Source organism: Cucurbita pepo, chromosome 10 (assembly GCF_057944985.1).
Source record: "Cucurbita pepo subsp. pepo isolate OVF chromosome 10, ASM5794498v1, whole genome shotgun sequence".
Classification (NCBI taxonomy): domain Eukaryota; kingdom Viridiplantae; phylum Streptophyta; class Magnoliopsida; order Cucurbitales; family Cucurbitaceae; genus Cucurbita; species Cucurbita pepo.
In genome coordinates, this window is record NC_141807.1 from 5,674,673 (window position 1) to 5,696,929 (window position 22,257).

At 34.3% G+C, this 22,257-nt stretch overlaps 2 protein-coding genes across 2 annotated transcripts; both read left to right on the top strand.

Annotated features, from left to right (window-relative positions):
- Window positions 1-14,827: 14,827 nt before the first annotated feature.
- Window positions 14,828-18,690, top strand: LOC111804167 (putative serine/threonine-protein kinase PBL1). The gene is made up of 5 exons (XM_023688881.2): window positions 14,828-15,095; window positions 15,887-16,564; window positions 17,080-17,337; window positions 17,572-17,697; window positions 17,863-18,690. Exons 2-5 carry the CDS (start codon window positions 15,938-15,940, stop codon window positions 18,490-18,492), a joined length of 1,641 nt encoding a protein of 546 aa, XP_023544649.2. The 5' UTR covers window positions 14,828-15,095; window positions 15,887-15,937; the 3' UTR covers window positions 18,493-18,690.
- A 277-nt stretch (window positions 18,691-18,967) lies between these two features.
- On the top strand, window positions 18,968-22,256 carry LOC111804169 (protein FATTY ACID EXPORT 3, chloroplastic). Its single transcript, XM_023688882.2, is given in 7 exon segments — window positions 18,968-19,692; window positions 19,923-20,313; window positions 20,464-20,631; window positions 21,499-21,545; window positions 21,667-21,704; window positions 21,913-21,969; window positions 21,971-22,256. Coding segments are annotated over 7 exon segments (978 nt in total). The 5' UTR covers window positions 18,968-19,437; the 3' UTR covers window positions 21,993-22,256.
- Window position 22,257: the final 1 nt, after the last annotated feature.

Below are 22,257 nucleotides of genomic sequence, written 5' to 3' on the forward strand. Positions count from 1 at the left end.
CATATCATTTCATGCTTCTAGATACGACAATTTTCATCGTATACATATCATACTATAACTTATCGCATCACAATATATCATAAATTTAATTCTTGAACTTCAAACAAATTTTAAGATTTAAAAAAAAAAAAATTCATAAATTTTTAATTTTATGTAAATTCTATTAATTAAATTTGATTATGCTTATTTATTTCTTCTAATTCTTTAATCTCCTTTCTGAAATCTCCTTTCTGAGTTAAGTTTGGAATTATTGATATAGGGTTGTCATAATATTATTTTCATACAAATCATTTAATACCGTTTAACATTGTCCAAATGTTCTATTTAATACCCTTAACATTTTAAAGAAATTTTCTTTTCTCTTAGTGTTTTTCTTTTTTATTTCTTCATTTTAATTATATACAATCTTTCCCTTTTTTACCTATATTTCCTTCTCCAATTAGTTTTATCCCAGTTTTAAATCAATTCTTACTTTTTCTCTAACCACTACACATTTTAACTCATACAAAATTCATTCTTATCCTTTAATCCATAATTCAAAACTAATTAATTGTAACTAAATTAATATGATTTAAAAAAATAATTGAAAGACGTAAAATATCATTTACTTCTTCAAGGACATATTTTGACATGAAACTAACTGTTTAAACTTTTTGTTTTTTCTTTTATAAGAGAGAAGTAAGATGTAAAATACAACTTCTTAAAAGACTTATCTCCTCCTACAATTGCTTAAATTTTTTTGTTTTTTCTTTTAATAAAATAAAAGAAAGATGTAAAATATCACTGATTTCTTGAAAGTCATATCTCTCAGTAAAACTAACAACTTAAATCTTTTTTGTTTTTTCTTTGTTTTTGAATAAAAAAATTTAGTTAAATCTGTTTTTTTACAAAAGGAAGAATTATTATCTTGGCTACCACTACCAAGTGGTGAGATATTAAGGAGAAGAGGTGAGATATTAAGGAGAAGAGGGATCTAAATCTGCTGTTTTATATGTTGGCAGTTAGTAAAAGACTGAGATACTGAGGAGAGAAGGGATCTAAATTACTATGTTGGCAGTTAGTAAAAGACTGAGATACTGAGGAGAGAAGGGATCTAAATTACTATGTTGGCAGTTAGTAAAAGACTGAGATACTGAGGAGAGTAGGGATCTAAATCTGCTGTTTTTGAGGGATCTAAATCTGCTGTTTTTGAGGGATCTAAATCTGCTGTTTTTGAGGGATCTAAATCTGCTGTTTTTGAGGGATCTAAATCTGCTGTTTTTCGAGAGGAAGAATTACTATTTAGTAAAAGAGGGGTGAAGAGGAGGGATCTGCTGTTTTTACAAAAGGCAGTTAGAAAAGGGGTGGTGAGATCTTGAGGAAGGAGTCTAAATCTACTATTTTTAGAGGAGGAAGAATTACTATTTAGAAAAAGAGTGGTGAGATATTGAGGAGAGGAGGGATCTGCTGTTTTTACAAATGAAGAATTACTGCACTAGAAAACGAGTGGTGAGATATTGAGGAGGGGATCTAAATCTGCTGTTTTTACAAAAGGAAGAATTACTCTTGGCAGTTAGAAAAGGAGTGGTGAGATATTGAGGAGATGAGGGATATGCGGATCTAAATCTGCTATTTTTAGGAAGAATTACTCTCTTGGCCCTTAGTAAAGGAATGGTGAGATATTGAAGAGAGAAGGGATCTAAATCTGTGTTTTTACAAAAGGGAGAATTACTATAGATGAGGGATATGAGGATCTAAATCTGCTGTTTTTACGGGAGAATTACTATATTAGCAGTTAGAAAATGAGTGGTGAGATATTGAGAAGAGGAGGGATCTAAATCTGCTGTTTTTTCAAAGGAAGAATTACGGGAGAATTACTATATTAGCATTAAAAAATGAGTGGTGAGATATTGAGAAGAGGAGGAATCTAAATCTGCTGTTTTTTCAAAAGGAAGAATTACTATCTTGAAAAAAAGTGGTGAGATAGTGAGGAGAGGATAGATCTCTGCTGTTTTTAGAAAAGGAAAAATTCCAATGTTGTCAATTAGAAAAGGAGTGGTGAGATATTGAGTAGAGGAGGAATCTAAATCTGCTAAAGGAAGCATTAGTGGCACTTAGAAAAGAAGTGAGATATTGAGGAGATGAGGAATCTAAATCTACTCAAGGAAGAATGGCACTTAGAAAAGAAGTGGTGAGATATTGAGGAGATGAGGAATCTAAATCTGCTCAAGAAAGAATGGCAGTTAGAAAAGAAGTGGTGAGATATTGAGGAGATGAGGAATCTAAATCTGCTCAAGAAAGAATGACACTTAGAAAAGAAGTGGTGAGATATTGATGAGATGAGGAATCTAAATCTGCTCAAGGAAGAATTACTGTGGTTAGTAAAGGAGTGGTGAGATATTGAATTCCTATCTTGACAGTTGTAAAAGAAGTGGTGAGATATTGAATTCCTATCTTGGCAGTTGTAAAAGAAGTGGTGAGATATTGAATTCCTATCTTGACAGTTGTAAAAGAAGTGGTGAGATATTGAATTCGTATCTTGGCAGTTAGAAAAGAAGTTGTGAGATATTGGGGAAAGAAGGGATCTAAATCTGCTCTTTTTATGAAAGAAAGAAACTAAATCTCCTGATCATTGGGGAAAGAAGGGATCTATATCTGCTCTTTTTATGAAAGAAAGAAACTAAATCTCCTGATCATTGGGGAAAGAAGGGATCTAAATCTGCTCTTTTTGTGAAAGAAAGAAACTAAATCTCCTGATTTTACAAAAAGAAGAATTATTATCTTGGCAATTAGAATAGGAGTCTAACTCTACTAATTTTAAAGGAAGATCTATTATCTTGGCAATTAGAAAAAGAGTCTAAATCTACTGTTTTTACGATAGAAAGAATTAGAAAGAATTATGTTTTTACGAAAGAAAGAATTATTATCTTGTCAATTAAAAAATGAGTGGTGAGATATTGAGGAGGTGAGATATTGAGGAGAGGATAAAGATTTTGAGGAGGTGAGATATTGAGGAGAGGATAAAGATTTTGAGGAGGTGAGATATTGAGGAGAGGATAAAGATATTGAGGAGGTGAGATATTGAGGAGAGGATAAATCTAAATCTGCTGTTTTTACGAAAGGAAAATTATTATCTTGGCACTTAAATAAGGAGTAAAGATATTGAGGAAAATGCTGTTTCTACGAAAGGAAAATTATTATCTTGACACTTAAATAAGGAGTAAAGATATTGAGGAGAGGATGAATCTAAATCGGCTGTTTTTACGAAAGGAAAATTATTATCTTGGCACTTAGATAAGGAGTAAAGATTATCGGGTGAGATGGAAAATTATTATCTTGGCAGTTAAATAAGGAGTAATTATTATCTCGACAATTATAAAAGGAGGGGTGAGATATTAAGGAGTAGATAGAGGGGTGAGATATTGAAGAGTAGATGAGGAGTAATTATTATCTTGGGACAAGGAGTGGTGAGATATTGAGGAGAAGAATAATCTAAATATGTTGTTTTTACAGAAAGAAGAATTATTATCTTGGCAGTTAGAAAAGGAGCTGTGAAGAGGAGGGAGCTAAATCCTTTTTAGGAAAGGAAGAATTTAAATCCTTTTTAGGAAAGGAAGAATTATTATCTTGGCAATTAGAAAAGGAGTGGTGAGATATTGAGGAGAAGCTAAATCCTTTTTACAAAAGGAAGAATTATTATCTTGGCAATTAAAAAAAAGAGTGGTGAGATATTGAGGAGAAGAGGGATATCTTGCCAGTTAGAAAAGAAGTGGTGAGATATTGAGGAGACGAGAGATCTAAATTTGCTGTTTTTACCAAAGGAATAATGAGAGATCTAAATTTACTGTTTTTACAAAAGGAATAATTATTATCTTGGCCTTTAGAAAAGGAGTGGTGAGATATTGAGGAGAGGAGGGATCTAAATCTGAAAGAAATAATTATTATCTTGACAGTTAGAAAATGAGTGGTGAGATATTGAGTAGATAAGGGATTTAAATCTGCTATTTTTACAAAATGAAGAATTAGTTTTTAGAAGAATTATTATCTTGACAGTAAGATAAGGAGTGGTGAGATATTGAGGAGAGGAGGGATCTAAATCTGAAATTATCTTGACAGTTAGAAAATGAGTGGTGAGATATTGAGTAGATGAGAGATTTAAATCTGCTGTTTTTACAAAATGAAGAATTATTATCTGACCGTAAGACAAGGAGTGGTGAGATATTGAGGAGAGGAGGGATCTATCTGTTGTTTTTTACAAAATGAAGAATTATTATTGAGAAGAGGGATCTAAATTGGTTGTTTTTACATTAGAAGAATTACTATCTTTTGAAAAAGAAGTTGTGAGATACCGAGGAGAGGAGAGATCTAAATTACTATCTTGCCCTTAGAAAATGAGTGGTGAGATATTGAGGTGAGGGATCTAAATCTGCCCTCTTTACAAAAGGAAGAATTACTCTCTTGGAAATGAGTTCTGATATTGAGGAGAGGATGGATCTAAATTACTATCTCTAACGAGTGGTGAGATATCCTTGGGAAAGGAGTGGTGAGATATTGAGGAGGGATCTAAATCTGCTGTTTTTACAAAAGTAAGAATTACTTTACCGTTAGAATCTAAATCTGCTGTTTTTAGAAAAAGGAAGAATTTCAGTTAGAAGAAAAGTGGTGTGATAATGAGGAGATGAGAGATCTAAATATGCTGTTTTTAGAAAAAGGAAGTTTTTCAAAAAGTGGTGTGATAATGAGGAGATGAGAGATCTAAATATGCTGTTTTTAGAAAAAGGAAGAATTTCAGTTAGAAAAAGAGTGATGTGATAGTGAGGAGAGGAGAGGAGAGATCTAAATATGCTGTTTTGAGAAAAAGGAAGAATTTCAGTTAGGAAAAGAGTGGTGTGATAGTGAGGAGAGGAGAGATCTAAATCTGCTGTTTTTAGAAAAAAAAGAATTGTCAGTTATAAAATGAGTGGTGAAATATTGAGGAGAGAAGTGGTGAGTGGTGAAATATTGAGGAGAGAAGTGGTGAAATATTGAGGAGAGGATGAATCTAAATCTCCTGTTTTTAGATAAATCTCCTGTTTTTACAACAGTAAGAATTATTATTTTGGCAGTTAGATATAGAGTGGTGAGATATTGAGTAGAGGCAGAGTGGTGATATATTGAGTAGAGGCAGGAAGAATTATTATTTTGGTAGTTAGATATAGAGTGATGAGATATTGAGTAGATAAGGGATCTAAATCTACTTCTTTAAAGTAAGAATTATTATCTTGTCAGTTAGAAAAGGAGTGGTGAGAAGAATTATTATATTGTCAGTTAGAAAAGGAGTGGTGAGATATTGAGGAGAGGAGAAATCTAAATTTATTGTTTTTACAATAGAAAAATTACTATCTTTTGAAAAAGAAGTGGTGAGATACTGAGGAGAGGAGAGATCTAAATTACTATCTTGGCTCTTAGAAAAGGAGTGGTGAGATATTGAGAAGATAAGGGATCTAAATCTGTCCTCTTCACAAAAGGAAGAATAACTCTCTTGGAAAGGAGTGTTGAGATATTGAGGAGATGAGGGATCTAAATTACTATTTCGGCCGCTAGGAAAGGAGTGGTGAGATATTGAGGAGAAGAGAGATTTAAATCTCCTGTTTTTACAAAAGAAAATTATTATCTTCGGTTAAAGAAGGAGTGGTGAGACATTGAGGAGATGAGTGATTTAAATCTGCTGTTTTTACAAAAAAAAAAAATAATTATTATTATCTTGTCAGTTAGATAAGGAGGAGTGGTGAGATATTGAGGAGAGGAAGAATCTATATCTGCTGTTTTTACAAGGAAGAGCTGTTTTTACACAAGGAAGAATTATTATCTTGTCAGGTAGAGAAGGAGTGGTGAGACATTGAGGAGATGAGTGATCTAATTTTGTTGTTTTTACCAAAGAAGAGGCTCTTAGAAAAGGAGTGGTGAGATATTGAGAAGATAAGGGATCTAAATCTGTCCTCTTCACAAAAGGAAGAATAACTCTCTTGTAAAGAAAAGAGTGGTGAGATATTGAGAAGATAAGGGATCTAAATCTGTCCTCTTCACAAAAGGAAGAATAACTCTCTTGGAAAGGAGTGTTGAGATATTGAGGAGATGAGGGATCTAAATTACTATTCGAAAATTATTATCCTTCAGTTAAGAGAAGGAGTTGAGGAGATGAGGGATCTAAATTACTATTCGAAAATTATTATCCTTCAGTTAAGAGAAGGAGTGGTGAGACATTGAGGAGATGAGTGATTTAAATCTGCTGTTTTTACAAAAAAAAAAAAATAATTATTGACATTAATTATTATCTTGTCAGTTAGATAAGGAGTGGTGAGATATTGAGGAGAGGAAGAATCTATATCTGCTGTTTTTACAAGGAAGAGCTGTTTGAGCTGTTTTTACACAAGGAAGAATTATTATCTTGGCAGGTAGAGAAGGAGTGGTGAGACATTGAGGAGATGAGTGATCTAATTTTGTTGTTTTTACCAAAGAAGAATTATTATCTTGTCAGCTACAGGAGTGGTGAGATATTGAAGAGGGGAGGAATCTAAATATGCTGTTTTTACAAAAGGGAGAATTACTATCTTGAAAAAGAGTGGTGAGATATTAAGGAGAGTTGGATTTAAATCTGCTGTTTTTAGAAAATGAAGAATTATTATCTTGTTTGCTAGAAAAAGAGGGGTGAGATATTGAGGAGATGAGGGATCTAAATTAATATCTTGGCCTTAGAAAAGGAGTGGTGAGATATTGAGAAGACTAGGGATCTAAATCTGCCCTCTTTACAAAAGGAATAATAACTCTCTTGCAAGAGAGTGCTGAGATATTGAGAAGATGAGGGATCTAAATTACTATCTAGGCCCTTAGGAAAGGAGTGGTGATATATTGAGTAGAGGAGGGATCTAAATTACTATCTCCTTAGGAAAGGAGTGGTGATATATTGAGTAGAGGAGGGAGCTGTTTTTACATAAAAAAAAAAAAAAAAAAAAAAATATTATCTCTTCAGTTAGAGGAGTGGTGAGATAGTGTGGAGACGAGTGATTTAAATCGGCTGCTTTTACAAAAAGAAATAATTATTATTCAGTTAGATAAGAAGTGGTGAGATATTGAGAATTATTATCTCAGTCAGTTAGATAAGAAGTGGTGAGATATTGAGGAGGGAAGGAATTTAAATCTGCTGTTTTTGCAAAAGGAAGAATTATTATCTTGTCAGTTAGAGAAGGAGTGGTGATATATTGAGGAGATAAGTGATCTAAATTTGTTGTTTATATTTAGGAGATGAGTGATCTAAATTTATTGTTTTTACAATAGGAAGAATTACTATCTTGAAAAGGAGTGGTGAGATATTGAGGAGATGAGAGGAGGGATCTAAATTACTATCTTGGTTCTCAAGAAGGATTTAAACGATATTGAGGAGAGGAGAGATCAACGATATTGAGGAGAGGAGAGATCTAAATCTGTAAGGAGTGGTGAGATATTGAGTAGAATCTGCTATTTTTACACACAAAAAAATAAAAATAAATAAAATAAAAATAAAAATAAAAGAAAATAAAATAAATAAATAACTAAATTTGCCCTCCTTACAAAAGGATGAAAACGAGTATTAAGATATTAAGGAGAGGAGAGATCTAAATATGTTGTTTTTACCCTAGGGAGAATTACACTAGGGAGAATTATTATCTTGGTAGTTAGAAAAAGAGTGGTAAGATAGTGAGAAGATGAGGGATCTGTTGTTTAAAAAAAAAAAAAAATCTAAATTACTCTTTTTGAGTGGTGAGATATTGAGGAGAGAATGGATCTAAAATTTTGACAAAAGGGAGAATTATTATCTTGAAAATGAGTGGTGAGATATTGAGGAGAGAAGAGATCTAAATTACTATCTTCCCAGAAAGAGTGGGGAGATATTGAGAAGAGGAGGGATCTAAATCTGCTGCTTTTACAAAATGAAGAATTATTATCTTGTCCGTTAAAAAATAGTGGTGAGATATTGAGGAGACGAGGGATCTAAATTACTATCTTGGCTATTAGGAGGGATCTAAATTACTATCTTGGCCCTTATAAAAGGAGTGGTGAGATATTGAATAGAGGAGAGATTTAAATTGACTGTTTTCACAATAGGAAGAATTATATGTTTAAAAAGGAGTGGTGAGATAGGGATGTAAATTAATATCTTGATCCTCGTAGGGATCTAAACTACTATCTTGGCCCTTATTGAAGGAGTGGTGAGATATTGAGGAGATGAGAGATCTAAATCTACTATCTTGTCAGTTAGAAAATGAGGAGTGAGATATTGAAGAGAGGAGAAATCTAAATCTGTTTTTATAAAAGAAATGATTACTATCTTATCAGTTAGAAAGAGAGTGGTGAGATAGTGAAGAGACAGGGGTCTATTAGCATTTTTTTTCTTCAATTGTATTATTTATTTATTATTATTACTATCTTAGAACTGTTATATTTATTTCGTCGACATATTTTATTTTAATTAGTTGAAATATATGAAAATTGATAGGTTAAATTTAAAATATAAAAAAAAATAGTTAAATATAAATTTAATTCTTGAACTTCAAACAAATTTTAAGATTTAATTTTTTTTTCTATAAATTTTCAATTTTGTGTAAATTCTATTAATTAAATTTGATTAAGCTTTCTTCTCGTAATTCTTTAGTCTCATTTTTTTTTTGTTATTTATTTTAATGATCTAAAAAACGGGTAAGCCATAAGATAAAGCTTTTGATGAAGTATTTTCACATAAAATGTCTATGATATGTATACAATACTGACTTTAGGTTAAATAAAAATCTAGGGTTGCTACAAGGTTTCTACGAGAAGAGTTGCGACTCCACGTAGGGATAGCTCAAAGTTCATAACGGTCAACCAACTGTTGAATGAAAGTCTCGTATCGACTAATTTAGGGAATGATCATTAGTTTACAAGGGGAGGTGTTGAATGAAAGTTTAAAGCAAAGTCACGAGAGCTTATACTCAAAGTGGACAATATCATACCATTGTGAGCCTCGATTAAGGAGAGGTGTACTTTATTGGAGGGGAGGTGTTGGGTGAAAGAACTTCGTATAATTTAGTGAAGGATAATTGTATTAAATAAAATATGGGAGGCCCAATGGGCCTGATGGGCTTTGAGCTCCTAGGTGAAGTCCAACTAAATTGATATATACAAACAAGAGATTAAAATCCATATTTTCGAAAGTTTTATTTTTTTCTCATTTATTAATACGAGCAATATTTTAATATATTTTCAGTTTCATTCACTTTTTTGCGACCCGCTCCAATCACATTATATCATGAGCGTGACGTCAAACATATCATATCATAAACATATCATTTCATAAGCGTTCAAATATACGAGCATATGACACGTGCGAAGCCATGGGCACGTGTCATCATACAACAACATACAATTATAACCAAGCTGATAATAAGACCACTTGGTTGGCTTAGTTGGCGTTGCCCTAAATTCAAGTATGTTTGCTTTCCGTCCCTTAAAATTACTTTAAGTACTGCCGGTTGTCATTTTCTATTAGAATGTCCATCTTGTTTCGTTAGTAAATCAAATTCCTTAACTCAATTTAACTTAAATCGAGAAATTGAACCTTATGCTGACCTTACGATTTTCTAACAACTTTCTCTTTCTTCTCGAAATCGTCTTCGACCACGTTTTCCATCGTTCTTTGCCTTCTATAACTCTCTATTGGTCCCTTTTCTTCACTCCCACGATGTTTCACAGTTTGTAAGCACCTATAATACGTAGATCTATTAGGTTCCAAAATCTCGAAACCCAAATTACATCCGCAACGAAGAACGTCATTGCTAAAGCATGAAAAACTTACCTCATGTGTACTTGCAGTCATCAGTCGTCGTTTTCATAGCGTGGATAGGTCGTTTTGTTGTCAGATATGTTCAGTTGGTCTCGCTAGAGAAAACTCGATCGCGACCTCTCTCTCGTTCTCTCTTGGTATTTCCTTCCTCTTTTCCTTGCAGGTGACTCTCGAAAATGGGTAAGAATCGTTTTGGTGCGTTTGGTGTGCCATGGGGGTTGGTAGAGAGAGTGTCTAAGAGAGGAGCAAGAATTTCGACCCCTCGCTCGAATTCTCGCGCCTTTTCCGACGACCAAGAGTTATTGTTTTTTTATGACCGTTACAAACCTACTTCAACTTATTCAAGTGATTTAGTCTAAGATACTTCTCCAAAACATTGCTTTTATCTTAATGCCATTTTATCCAAAAGACTGCTCTCCACTCGTTATCCTCATGGGGCCAAGCTCGTGTATCGTAAAAAAAAAAATAATATTTTTTAAAATTAAGAATAAATTTAAGTTGGTTCGGTTCAATTTAAACTAAGTTTTTCATTTATATGAACTCAATCCAAATGAGTTCCCTCGATTGGATTGGATCGATCAGTACAGTTTTTTTATTTTTTATTTTTAACCTACTTAATTTTTATTATTAAAAAATTCAACAGACAAAATATCATATATATATATAGTAAGATTTTAACTCAGGTTAAATATTTATTTATTATTTATTTTTTATATAAATTTTAGAAACATTAATGGACATATCTTATCGATATCTATATCTTTATCATTTTCATTGACATTTTTCATACAATTGAAACGTTTAGATATCGATATTTTAAACGTTTCTTCTTTCATTATGATCCTGAACTAGTATTTTTTTCGACATCAAGCCCTTATTTTAAGTTATTTAAATTTATACTAATTTTTTTTTAATTCAAGACCAAGAAGGCATCTCCAAATATCTCGGGTCAAACGAAATATATAACGAAATAACTCACGAGGTAGGCGGAGGAACACGGTGGCTGAATCTCAAGTGGAGGAACGTCGAAAAGAGAAGCTAGGATCTGGTGAGAGAAAAAATTGGGCGAGAAAACGGGAGAATTGGGCGAGGAAGAAGGGATCCACGGGTCTGAGTCGGGTTCGAATTTGAAGCAACCCAACTCTACCTTGTCGAATCCACAACTTAGGAGCCTAGCGTCTAGCCCACGAGATATGACCTACGCGCCCGTGACCCAACCTGGTTCGGTAGCCCCGCAGCCGTGTACACATCCCAGCCATTGCATGTGCAAGATGTGTGCTTCCACCCCAGCTCGCTTGACGACTTGATTCGCAACTCGGCTCGGTGGCTCCGTCACTCGGCTTGGCAACTTATCCGACTCAATAAAGGGTATTTAAAAAATTATATTATGATATGATATGATATTTCATCGCAACTTAGCACGATGTATTATGATATGATATTTCATGATACGATAAATCTCTATTTTAAAAAATTAGATTTTTTAAATAAATTTAGAAATGTGTGAAATAAATTAAGGTTGTAATCACACGTATTTATTATAATTAAAAATGCCTCACCCAAAAGGCCACAATACATTCAAGAAAGTGATTAAAAGATAATATCTACCAGTTCATGTTCACATTTGGTACATAATTAATTCAAATTAATGGCCAAATTGTTTTAAATATTAATAAAAATATCCTTAAATTTTATATTTAAAAAAATACCTTTAAATTAAAAAATATCCTTATCAGATATAAAAATAATTAATATTTTTGTTTAAAAATACCATTTAATTTTTAAAAATATTTTTAAAATACTTTTTATTTTTTTTATTTTTTACTTTCAATAATATTTTAAAAATACATTTAAGTTTTCAAAATAATTATTAATATTCTTACTATTTTTAATTAAAATTATATAAAAAAAAACTATTTTTGTAAGTACCACATTAAAAAATAATCAAGAACTTCTAAATAACGTTAAAAGTTTAGAGATTGTCTATAGATGATTTTCGTTCATATATGACAGTAATAATTTTTAAACTAAATTTATTGTTATTTTTAAAATTTCAGTATTTCTTTTAATTTTTAAAAAATGTTGATAGATATTAATGAAAAATTCTAAGGTTGAAAGGTATTTTTAAATTAAAATATTTTTAAGATAAAAGTAGAAAGTTTATTAATTTATTAATATAAATCTCATTTAATTATTATTATTATTATTATTATTATTATTTTGAAGAAAAGAAAGTTAAAAAACACGTGGTGATAATGATAGTCTAACTTTTTTAATAATAAAAAAAAAGGAAGAAAAAAGGTTGAAAAAGCGAGTCCAAATTAAACACCGCCGGTGGGGCCGACCGCTAACGTCGACCGCCAACCGCCGACCTGCGACGGTGGAAACATCCACAATTTCACGGGATTTTTGCCGCCCCTCAATGTTTGTTAGCTGTTAAATGGATTTCCTTTTTTTTTTTTTTTTTTTTATTTCTTGACAAAAAAAAAAACGTTATTATTATCTGTGGGCCCCGCGTATGATTCAATGCTATTGCATCGTGCCCGTCCATCTCTTCACCGCTACTGATCTGACGGCCTATGTCTCGAGTCAAAGTTTATCTAGATAGGTGTCGTTGACCATATAGGGAACATGTTTTTTTTTTTAAATAAAAATTAGTTTTTTTTAAAAAATAAAAATATATAATTTGAAAAACAATAATTTAAAAATAATATAATTTTCAAACTTTTGACTGGTGTTTTGCCACCTCCCCCCAATCTTAATCTAGGCGCCGTTTAAATTACCATTCTGCCCTTGCGCGTGCTCATTCCCTTTTTACCCTTTCTCTTTTTCTTTTAAAGTTAATTATTATTTTTTTTTTCTTTTACTTTCTAATAAATTTTGTGCTTTTTTTAACCATCTAAATTAATAAAAATATCTTAAACTTTAAATTTTATCATTTAAAAAATATAAATCTTTAAAAAAATTTAAATTTAAAAAGTAAAATAAAAAATATCATGAATTTTGGAGGAAAACAATTAATATTTTATTTCATAAATATTTTTTAACTTAAAAAAATGAATTCTCAAAAGTTTTATTAATATCCTTAATTTTTTTTTTTAATTTCAAACATCTCTAATTTAATTTTTTTTTAATATTTCTTTATTAGTACGATGTTTTAAAAATACTAGTTAACATTATAAAGGAGATAATCTATAAAGTGTCAATTGACAATAATAACCTTTTTTAATATTTTTTTATAAAAATTAATTATATTAATGTTGTTTAAAGAGGGAAAGGATATTATTGAAACTTTTTAAAATCTAAGGATATTTTGAAATATTAATCAAGCTTAAGGTATTTTAAAAATAAAATAAATGTATTTTTGAGAATATTATTGACACTTTTTTAAAAAATTAAAAATATTTTTGAAACAAAATATAAAATTTAGAGATATTTTTATTAACTTAGCCTATCGTTTATCATTTTATTAAAAATTAATTTTTCAAAATAATTATTTTTTAGTTTGTTTACGAGTTATGTTTCCAAATGAGTTTCACTTTTTGAGCGTGCTATTAGGTCGGTGAGTTCATTTATATTCATAATTTTGCATGCATTTCACGACCATATTGCAATGCCCCATATCACACGCTTTTTAGAAAAATTAACAGTAAGCCACCCAACATAAGATTGCTCCAAACTAGACTCAAAACCAAATATACTTAACTTTAGAGTTCCTATGATTGAGTCACCAAAAAAAGAAAATGCAAAAGACAATATATTAAATCACGTGTATTGTTTAACTCACATGGCTTGAAATGCAAATCTATATGATATCACACCAAAACGTTATAGAATGAATACAAAATAATTATAATACAACAATCTTAAGAAATTTCGGACATTGAAATTACAGATTAAAATTAATTTTATTTTATAAAATTCAAACATAGAGCGTTTAATCGTAAATTAAGCTGCAAGTTTAGTTTGATCATATTCAGTGGATTCCAAAAGTTAAAAGATTATACGGTTTTAAAATGTATATGCTAGGGAGAGGTTTTCACACCCTTATAATGAATGTTTCGTTCCCCTCTCCTACACACGTGCGATCTCAAAATTCACCTTCTTATGGGGCCTAGCATCCTCGCTAGTACACAGCACAGTGTCTAGCTCTAATACTATTTATAACAGCCAAAGCCCATCATTAGTAGATATTATCCGCTTTGACTCATTACGTATCGTCGTCAGCCTCATGGTTTTAAAACGTATATTCTAGGGAGAGGTTTTCATACCCTTGTAATGAATGTTTCGTTCCCCTCTCCTACCCACATCATGGGATCTCAAAATCCACCCTTCTCGTGGGGCCTAGCATCCTCGCTAGTACACCGCATAGTGTCTGGCTCTTATACTATTTGTAACAGTAAAAACCCACCATTAGTAGATATTATCCACTTTGACCCATTACGTATCGTTGTCAGTCTCACAGTTTTAAACCGCATTTGTTAGGGGGAGGTTTTCACACCCTTATAATAAATTTTCGTTCCCCTCTCCAACCCATGTGGGATCTTACAATCCACCCCTTTGGAGGCTAGCGTTCTCGTTGGCACGTCTCCCAGTATCTAGCTTTAATACCATTTGTAACAGCCCAAACCCACCACTAATAGATATTATCCACTTTGACCTCGTAACGTATCCCCTTTTTAAACCGTGTATGTTCGGGAGAGGTTTCCACACGCTTATAATGAATGTCTCGTTCCCCTCTTCAATCAAAGTGGGATCTCACAATCAAATTTAGTTGGATACAACGGGTTCTTGAAATTTTAATCCAATTTCGATCGTGTATGGCAAGTGAAGTATGTAAAATAAATTAAGAAAATTGAGAGGCCAAATTTGCAAAACCTAAAAAATATAAGGACTGAAGTGAAAAAATAATTAAAAAAAAGAAGGGAGGGGTATAAAGGTCATAAGGAGGGGAATATGCTATTTTTGGAGAGCAATATTAAATAAAGATACTTTTTGTTAAATGTAATAATAAATCTGTTTGTTTTGGTGAGAACTTCGACACTGTTCATTGGAGGCTCTTCGCTTTCTTTCTCCCTCTGTTCCTAAACCAATTCTCAATCATTTTCCAATTTCTTTCTTTCTTTCACTGTTTTTGCTCTCGAAATCTTTGCTTAATCCTTCTCCCTTCATCTTCTTCCACTTCAATTCAATCTCACAAACCCCAATTTCTCATCCCGTTCATTTCGCACTCCGCCGATCTGTTTACACTTACTTGTTGCAACCTCTTGCTTTTCTCCAGGTATGGATGATCGTTCCGTTTACTCTTTGAATTTGTTCCATTTCTTTTAATTATTATTTTTAATTCATTGAAAGCTCCGCCACTGTTGAATTCTATCCGGATTGGCTTCATTTTTTGTTTCTGTTTTCTTGTCGGAAGATCAGATGGAGATGGGGTTTTTGTTTGTTTTGTGCTTTTGACGGTATGTTGTTGCTTGTTTTTGTGTAATCGGATGAAATGGTTAATGGATTTTATCGCAGTGGAGATGGGGGTTTTGTTTGCTTGATTTTGTTTGATTGGATGATATGGGTAATGGGATTTCCCCCAAAAGTTAGGGTAATTGAGCTGGTGGGCATGATTAGAAGTTTGAGATCGCATATCGGTTGGAGAGGGAACGAAACATTCCTCAAGGTGTGGAAACCTCCCCCTGGTATACGCGTTTTAAAAACGTTGAGGGGAAGTTCGGAAGGAAAAGTCCAAAAAGGATAATATCAATTAGCGGTGGCTTGGACCGTTAGATTTCACCTGGTTGAGATTGTAAAATTTGTTGATTTTTTATCATCTCCGTCTTTGATTTGTATTTCGTGTAGAAGATAGGAAGTAAACAAAAATGTAGGAAGTAAACAAAAAGGGCGATTGAGGGATTTAGTTGTATTTCGTGTATAGTCAGTTCATGATGATATTTGAATATGAATGCACAAATAGTTTAGCTTTTGTTTTTGGGTTTATTAATTTAGAACTTGCTTTATTTATGTCTTTTAATTTCTTTTAATTGATGGCTTTGTTCTATAATTTATTCTTTCTTTTTGCAGGTTGATTAAGAGTACGAGGCTTGTTTGCATTACTACCATCTTGAACATAAGATGGGGTGTTTCAGAGTTTCAAAGAGCAAGAAGAAAAATCATGCACAGAGTGTTCATGACCAACGGGTTAAGTCTAAAGAAATTGTGCCAACTATGCTGCCCGAACCCCAAATTTGTATCCGCACGTTGCAGTCTGCACCACCAAGTTTTAACACCAGAGTGAAACCTGTACAACCAGCTAATGGAGCTGCTGGAAGTAGAGTACGTACATTGTCCGCTCCATCGACTCTCGATGTAGCAGAACAGGACGCTCTTTCATCAGTTGAATATGACGAAGCAGAAGAGTCAATTGGTAGATTCGGAATGAATAAAGAACAAAGATCCCCAAGTCCTCAACCCCTTCCTCTTCCATCACCCCAGATTATTGTGGCCTTAAAGAAAACTGGAAGCTTTAAATCAGTGGTGTCATCTGGCCCTCTGTATGCCTCTGGACCTTTACCACTACCACCTGTGGGAGCGGTCAGAAATTTTTCGTTTGAAGAAATATCTGCTGCTTGCCATAATTTTTCTGCCGAATCCTGTGTTTCAGAGACGTCTTCTTTAATGTATAAGGCTTCTTTTGGAGATGACGCGTCGACTTCAAAGAAGTTTGAAGCCACCGTTACTTGCCGTCATCCCTCAAACCAGGTGAGATATAAAGTCTGGTATATTACTTGTGCATGTTTCCATTTTTAATGGTCTATGTAGTTCATGAAATCTGCTACCTCGACAGCTCTTATTGAGTGATATGTAGACGAGTTTTGAAAGTTGGTTAGATTTAATTCTTTGTTACGGACATCTGTTGATCAGACTCTTTGTAAATTACTCGTGTGGTCTCATTATGTTAGATTGGAGTCCATTCTTGTAGCTAGTGTTCTAGCTCCTGTTTATAATCTTTCATCCTTATTTTCTGTTTAAAAGCTTTCACCGCGAGCTAGCTTTCTACAACGAAAACTAGGACTGATCCTTTTATTCTCACACATCTATACATGATTTAGTTCGCACAAAAGCTCTGGAGTGTCATTTGAGCTTTTGACACATTTAAGTTGACTCAAAAAGTATTTTGTACTGTCATTTAGGCTAGGGATAACTTGAGTTGATTTATATCACTGTGGTTGTGAAGCAACTGGAAATTCTTATGCACTTGCTACTCTATACACCAGGGTTTTAAGGAATTTGTTTCCGAGGTCAGTACTCTAGCATCCTTGCAACATCCAAACATCTGTAAATTGCTTGGATTTCATGCCCATGAGGGTTCAGGGCAGAGAATGCTGGTGTACGAGAGGCTCTTTCACGGAAGCTTAGATCGTCTATTGTATGTACGATCAGATGGGCCTCCTATTGACTGGAATACAAGAATAAAGATTGCATTATGTGCTGCACAAGGACTCACTTTCCTGCATGAAGAGGGACCTTTTCAGGTGAGCATTTAGTGGTCCATTTTCTTGATTTCCTCATTTGAATCAATACTACTTGAACCTAGAGTTGTATTTTTATAACTGATTTTGGTTTGGAAGTGTTTCGATTGACCAAAATAATAACTAGTAACATTCCGCACTCCCCGTCCCAGCCAACATACACAGTCACTCTCAAGAAAAAAAGAAAAAAACAGAGCGTTTTATTATTTTAAAGCTGAATGTGATCTTTATTTACAGGCAATGTACAATGATTTTTCGACCGCCAACATACAAATCGACAAGGATTTTAGTGCCAAGCTTTCTGGATATGGATGTGTTGGACAGGTTCCTACACCCGAGTCAGAGATCTCTAACAATTCTGTGGTGAGTTCTTGATTATAATAGTGAAATTTTACCTTTGACTTTCCCCCATGCTATAGAATTTTTGGTGGTACATTCTATTATCATGGCTTCTTAAACCTTCATTTTTCGCTCAGACCAGTTTGAATGCAAGGCTGTTGATTGCTTTTCATGTTTTTACATATTCAGGCAGCAGCATATCTACCAACGGAGACATTGGAGAGGGGGCTGCTTACCCCAAAGAGCAACGTTTGGAGCTTTGGAGTCGTTCTTCTAGAATTGCTAACTGGGCGAAGAAATCTCGATTCTCGTTACCCAAAAGAAGAGAGGAACTTAGTTAAATGGAGCAGACCGTTCCTCACCGACGATGGTCGATTGTCGTTGATCATGGATTCTCAATTAAAAGGCCGCTTCCCAACCAAGGCAGCCAGGACAGTGGCTGACATTGCTCAAAAATGTCTTCAGAAGGATCCCTCTGAAAGACCCACAATGAGAAATGTAGTTGAGCATCTGAAGACCATCCAAAATTTAAAGCAATCGAGCCGATTCCCTCTGCAAGAACCCACTGCTTCCCCTGCAAAACAGATGCTAAGATCACCAAGCCTTGATGGATTCATTTCACCAGCAGCAGCCAGATTAAGTTTCTCGCCTTCTCCACCTTCTGTAGTTCACCCATCTCTTTCACCTGGTGCGAAAACTTTCACTCCTACGCTCCCGTCCCGGCTATGTTCAACCCTATCCTTTGAGGATTTCGATCGACAAGAAAGGCGAAAATCATCCGCATCATCCCTTCGAAGACCTCGAATCGAAGGATACTGAGATTCTAAATTTATTTTATTTGTTTATTGTTTTTTAAACTTTTCTTCTTTGTTTTCTTCTCTGGTCTTCTGGTGATTGATTCAACACAATGTACAGCAGATGGAAAAAAAGAAAAAAAAAAAACATAAATATATGCTTATTTTTGTGTAGATATAGTTCTAACAATGTCATTAAATGTAAATTTTATGTATTTTCTCATGCCCGAGTTTCACCCTACTTTCTTCTTCAACCATGATTCTTATTTTCCCTCCAAAATTGAAGATTACTTATGTGATTAAGCTTTTGAGCAGGATGAGTGTTGGAGCAGATTGAAGATGCCATTCATTCAAGTCCCAAGCAAGCATGTCAAAAGGTTCTTGATTGTCATCTTGTCTCAATCAGGTTTACCTGAAAAGTAGCAGCAGAAGAAGATAGGAACATGTGCTATTCCTTGCTTGCCCTGTTGACTGAATTAAAGGTAAGGCTGAGTATTGAACTCTGATTCACATGTCTATCTGTGGCCCATTTTTCCCATTTTGGTTGCTGATCATTGTTCTATTCTTTGTTGTAATGGTTTTACTCTGCAATTGAACATAATTTAATGAATAAGACGTTCATTTAATGAACGATTCGACCTCTCACCCGGGTCGGTTGAACTCAAAAAAAGAGGAAAAAGAGGGCTTGGAGTATGTAATGTAATGAAACAAGGGGGTTTCACAAAAGCAAAAAGGTTCGACAAACAACCATCAAAAAACATTTGATGGTTCTTTACGTGATTCTTCCCACCAAACCCCAAACCCAAAACGTCAAAAGATCAGAACTTTCTCATTGCTCCACCGTCGGTATCCTTGTTTCTATAACATCCTAACAGCCCTTTCTCCTCATGACCCTTGAATCCTTCCCCATTTCCCTTCATCTCTTACGCCCTTAGCTTTTCTCTCTCTTTCTCTGCTTCTGTTGCTGCCGATGGAGTCGCTTTTGGTTCTCAATCCCACTCCTTCCCCCGGCCACCCATCCCCTTTGAAGCTCAATAAGTCTACTGCTGTTCCTGTCCGCTACCACCCCAATTCGTCTCTGCGGCTCGATCCCTTGATGGGTTATCGTGCTTGTAAGGTCTCCTCTGTCGCTTACACTCTTACCCATAATGGGTTTCTCTCGCCGTATCAAAGGTGTGCTTTGACTCGACGGGTTATGGTGTTTTCCGCGTCGCATGAGGAGTCGGTATGCCAAATTCTGTTCTTTTCTGTCACGGATTAAGGTTTTTAAGCTAAAATTTGCATGAGAGATATGATATTTCATTTATTTTGAATGGAGACATGTACATATATACAAGTTCTTGCTTGATAAATCAAGATTTTGTTTATTTTAGTGAATTTTCAAGGTGATATAGTTGATTATATGCGTTGAATGTAGATTGATAGCCCCATTTGTTTTATTATTTGTATAATTAGCATTCAGAATCTCAAGGGGAGAAAGATGGAAAAGATATCAATTTTTATGCAGAAAAGCCACAAGAGTTATGGAAAAAAGCTTTAGATTCCTTCAAAAAACAAGCCCTGAAAATGAAAGCCATTTCAAAGGAAGCGTATGAGGAATACTCTGCGAAAGCATTAGTTGCTCTGAAAGAAACTTCTAAGGTTTTGAAGATTCAAGCTGATAAGGCAAAGAATGATTTGAACTTTATAATGCAAGAATGCGGTGAAGAATGTAAAGAATATATTGCCACTGTTGCAGAGAACTGTCCTGAAGAAGTTAAGGAGATTGTGGAAACATTTACTTCTCCAACTGCTGACTTAAGTGATATTTCAAAACTTCAAGACTTTCATTATGGGATACCATATGGTATGTATTACCGAACTTTATGCGAGGCTTGACGGAGTAGGGTTAGCCGTGACTTGTTTAATGGACATTGTTCTTGCGTCAATTTGTCTAGTCGTCACATGGGCTTATAAATTTCCTGCTGACCCCTTTTTTTTTGCTAATGGTCTACAGGACTGGTCCTTTCTTGTGGTGGTTTCCTTTCCTTTATGATAACTGGAAGCCTTTCTGCAGTTAGATTTGGAATGATACCTGGTGGTGCTTTGTTGGCCTTGAGTGTTTTAAGCTTGCAGTCATACAAAAGAGGACAATTACTTCCTCTTGCACTGAAGGGGCAGACAGGTCAGTCTGCCATTCTTTCAATAACATAACATATGTAACATAAATGATTGTCACTCTTAGAGTGGTGTGTTGAGTTAAGAGTGGTGTGTTGAGTAAGTGTGAGATCCCACATCGGTTAGAGAGGGGAGCGAAGCATTATTTATAAGGGTGTGGAAACCTCTTCTTAACAGACGTGTTTTAAAAACCTTGAGGGGAAGCCCAAAGAGGACAATATTTGCTAGCGGTGGGCTTGGGCTGTTACAAATGGTACCAGAGCCAAACACTGGGCGATGTGCCAATGAGGAGGTTGAGCCCCGAAGAGAGGTGGACACGAGGCGGTGTGCCAGTAAGGACGCTAGGCCCCGAAAGAGGGGTGGATTGGGGGGTCCCACATCGATTGGTGAAGGAGAATGAGTGCTTGTTAGGACGCTGGCCTCAGAAGAGGGAGGTGGATTGTGAGATCCCACATTTGTTGGAGAGAGGAATAAAGCATTCTTTATAAGGGTGTCCAAAAATCTTGAGGGGAAGCCCAAAAAGAACTAGATTTGTTAGTAATGAGCTTAGGCCGTTATAGTAAGCATTTCAGTCCTTAATTCTACACCATTCAAACTTGTTTAACAATTCTTATTGGCAAGTATTTTTCCTGTAGTCTTATCATGGTCATGTTTGGTGAATTTCAAGTGCTTCATAATCTGTCGTCTTATGCCACCGTATTGTTGCTTATGAAATGTACGAGCGTATTCAGATAGTACCTGCTCCGTTTTATGAGTTGCGTTCTATTTTAGTCCATCCATTTCGAATCATCTAATCAGTTTTCAGTCTCCATCTCTTCTAGGCTCTCTTCTTAGAACGTATTATTAACCATTTCGAGATTTTTTTGTGCAACAGCGATTACAAGCATTCTATTTCTTAGAGAGTTGCTCTTAGTGTTTCGGGTGAGTACTCGAGATACTAACTAAAGATGATCTTTACGCGGTAAATGATGCTCTCGAACCTACAGAATCAGGACTCTTTTCTAATGCTTTGTTTTTTTTTTTTCTCTCTTTCTCAATGCAGAGACCATCATTTGTTAATCTCTTGACAACTTTGATCAGGTATATGTCTTTTCTTTCTTCTCATGTTCATTATTGCTTCTTTTGGATGGATGCAAAGAAACCTATCTTGTCGTTGACCCAATCATGATATTCCAGTTAATAGATCGGTCCTATTAATGTATCGGCCTGGTCAACCCAATCATGATATTAATGGATCCGCCATGACGGGTTTGTTGGCTGTTGGCTGAGACATTTCTTTTTTGTGCAGTGCAACTATGGTCTTACTTTACGTCCATAGGATCATGCTGAACGCTCGCATCAAAAAGGAAAGATTTTAGTACAGAATGAAAAAAGGTTTTATAGATGCCAACGAACTTATTATACTAATGGGAAGACTTTCTCTTCATTTATTGCTCGGGCGAGATAGTAGAAGCTACAACAAGCTCGAGAGTCCTAAACAAACCCTAAGAAAAATATGGTAGATGTTTTAATGCCCGAGCATGGTCGTGATAGTTTTCACGCTCCAAACTTGATCTTATGTTTTGAACTGGTTTCTGCAAGTGTCATAATAAACTCTAATGAAAACCACATTCAAATTGTTCTTCCTCTGAAT

Excerpts from the sequence above, each read along its gene's own strand:
- LOC111804167 (XM_023688881.2), top strand. The coding sequence starts at position 15,938 with ATGGGGTGTTTCAGAGTTTCAAAGAGCAAGAAGAAAAATCATGCACAG. Across the intron at positions 16,565-17,079 it reads GCCGTCATCCCTCAAACCAG|GGTTTTAAGGAATTTGTTTC; the intron begins GTGAGATATAAA and ends TCTATACACCAG. Across the intron at positions 17,698-17,862 it reads AGATCTCTAACAATTCTGTG|GCAGCAGCATATCTACCAAC; the intron begins GTGAGTTCTTGA and ends TTACATATTCAG.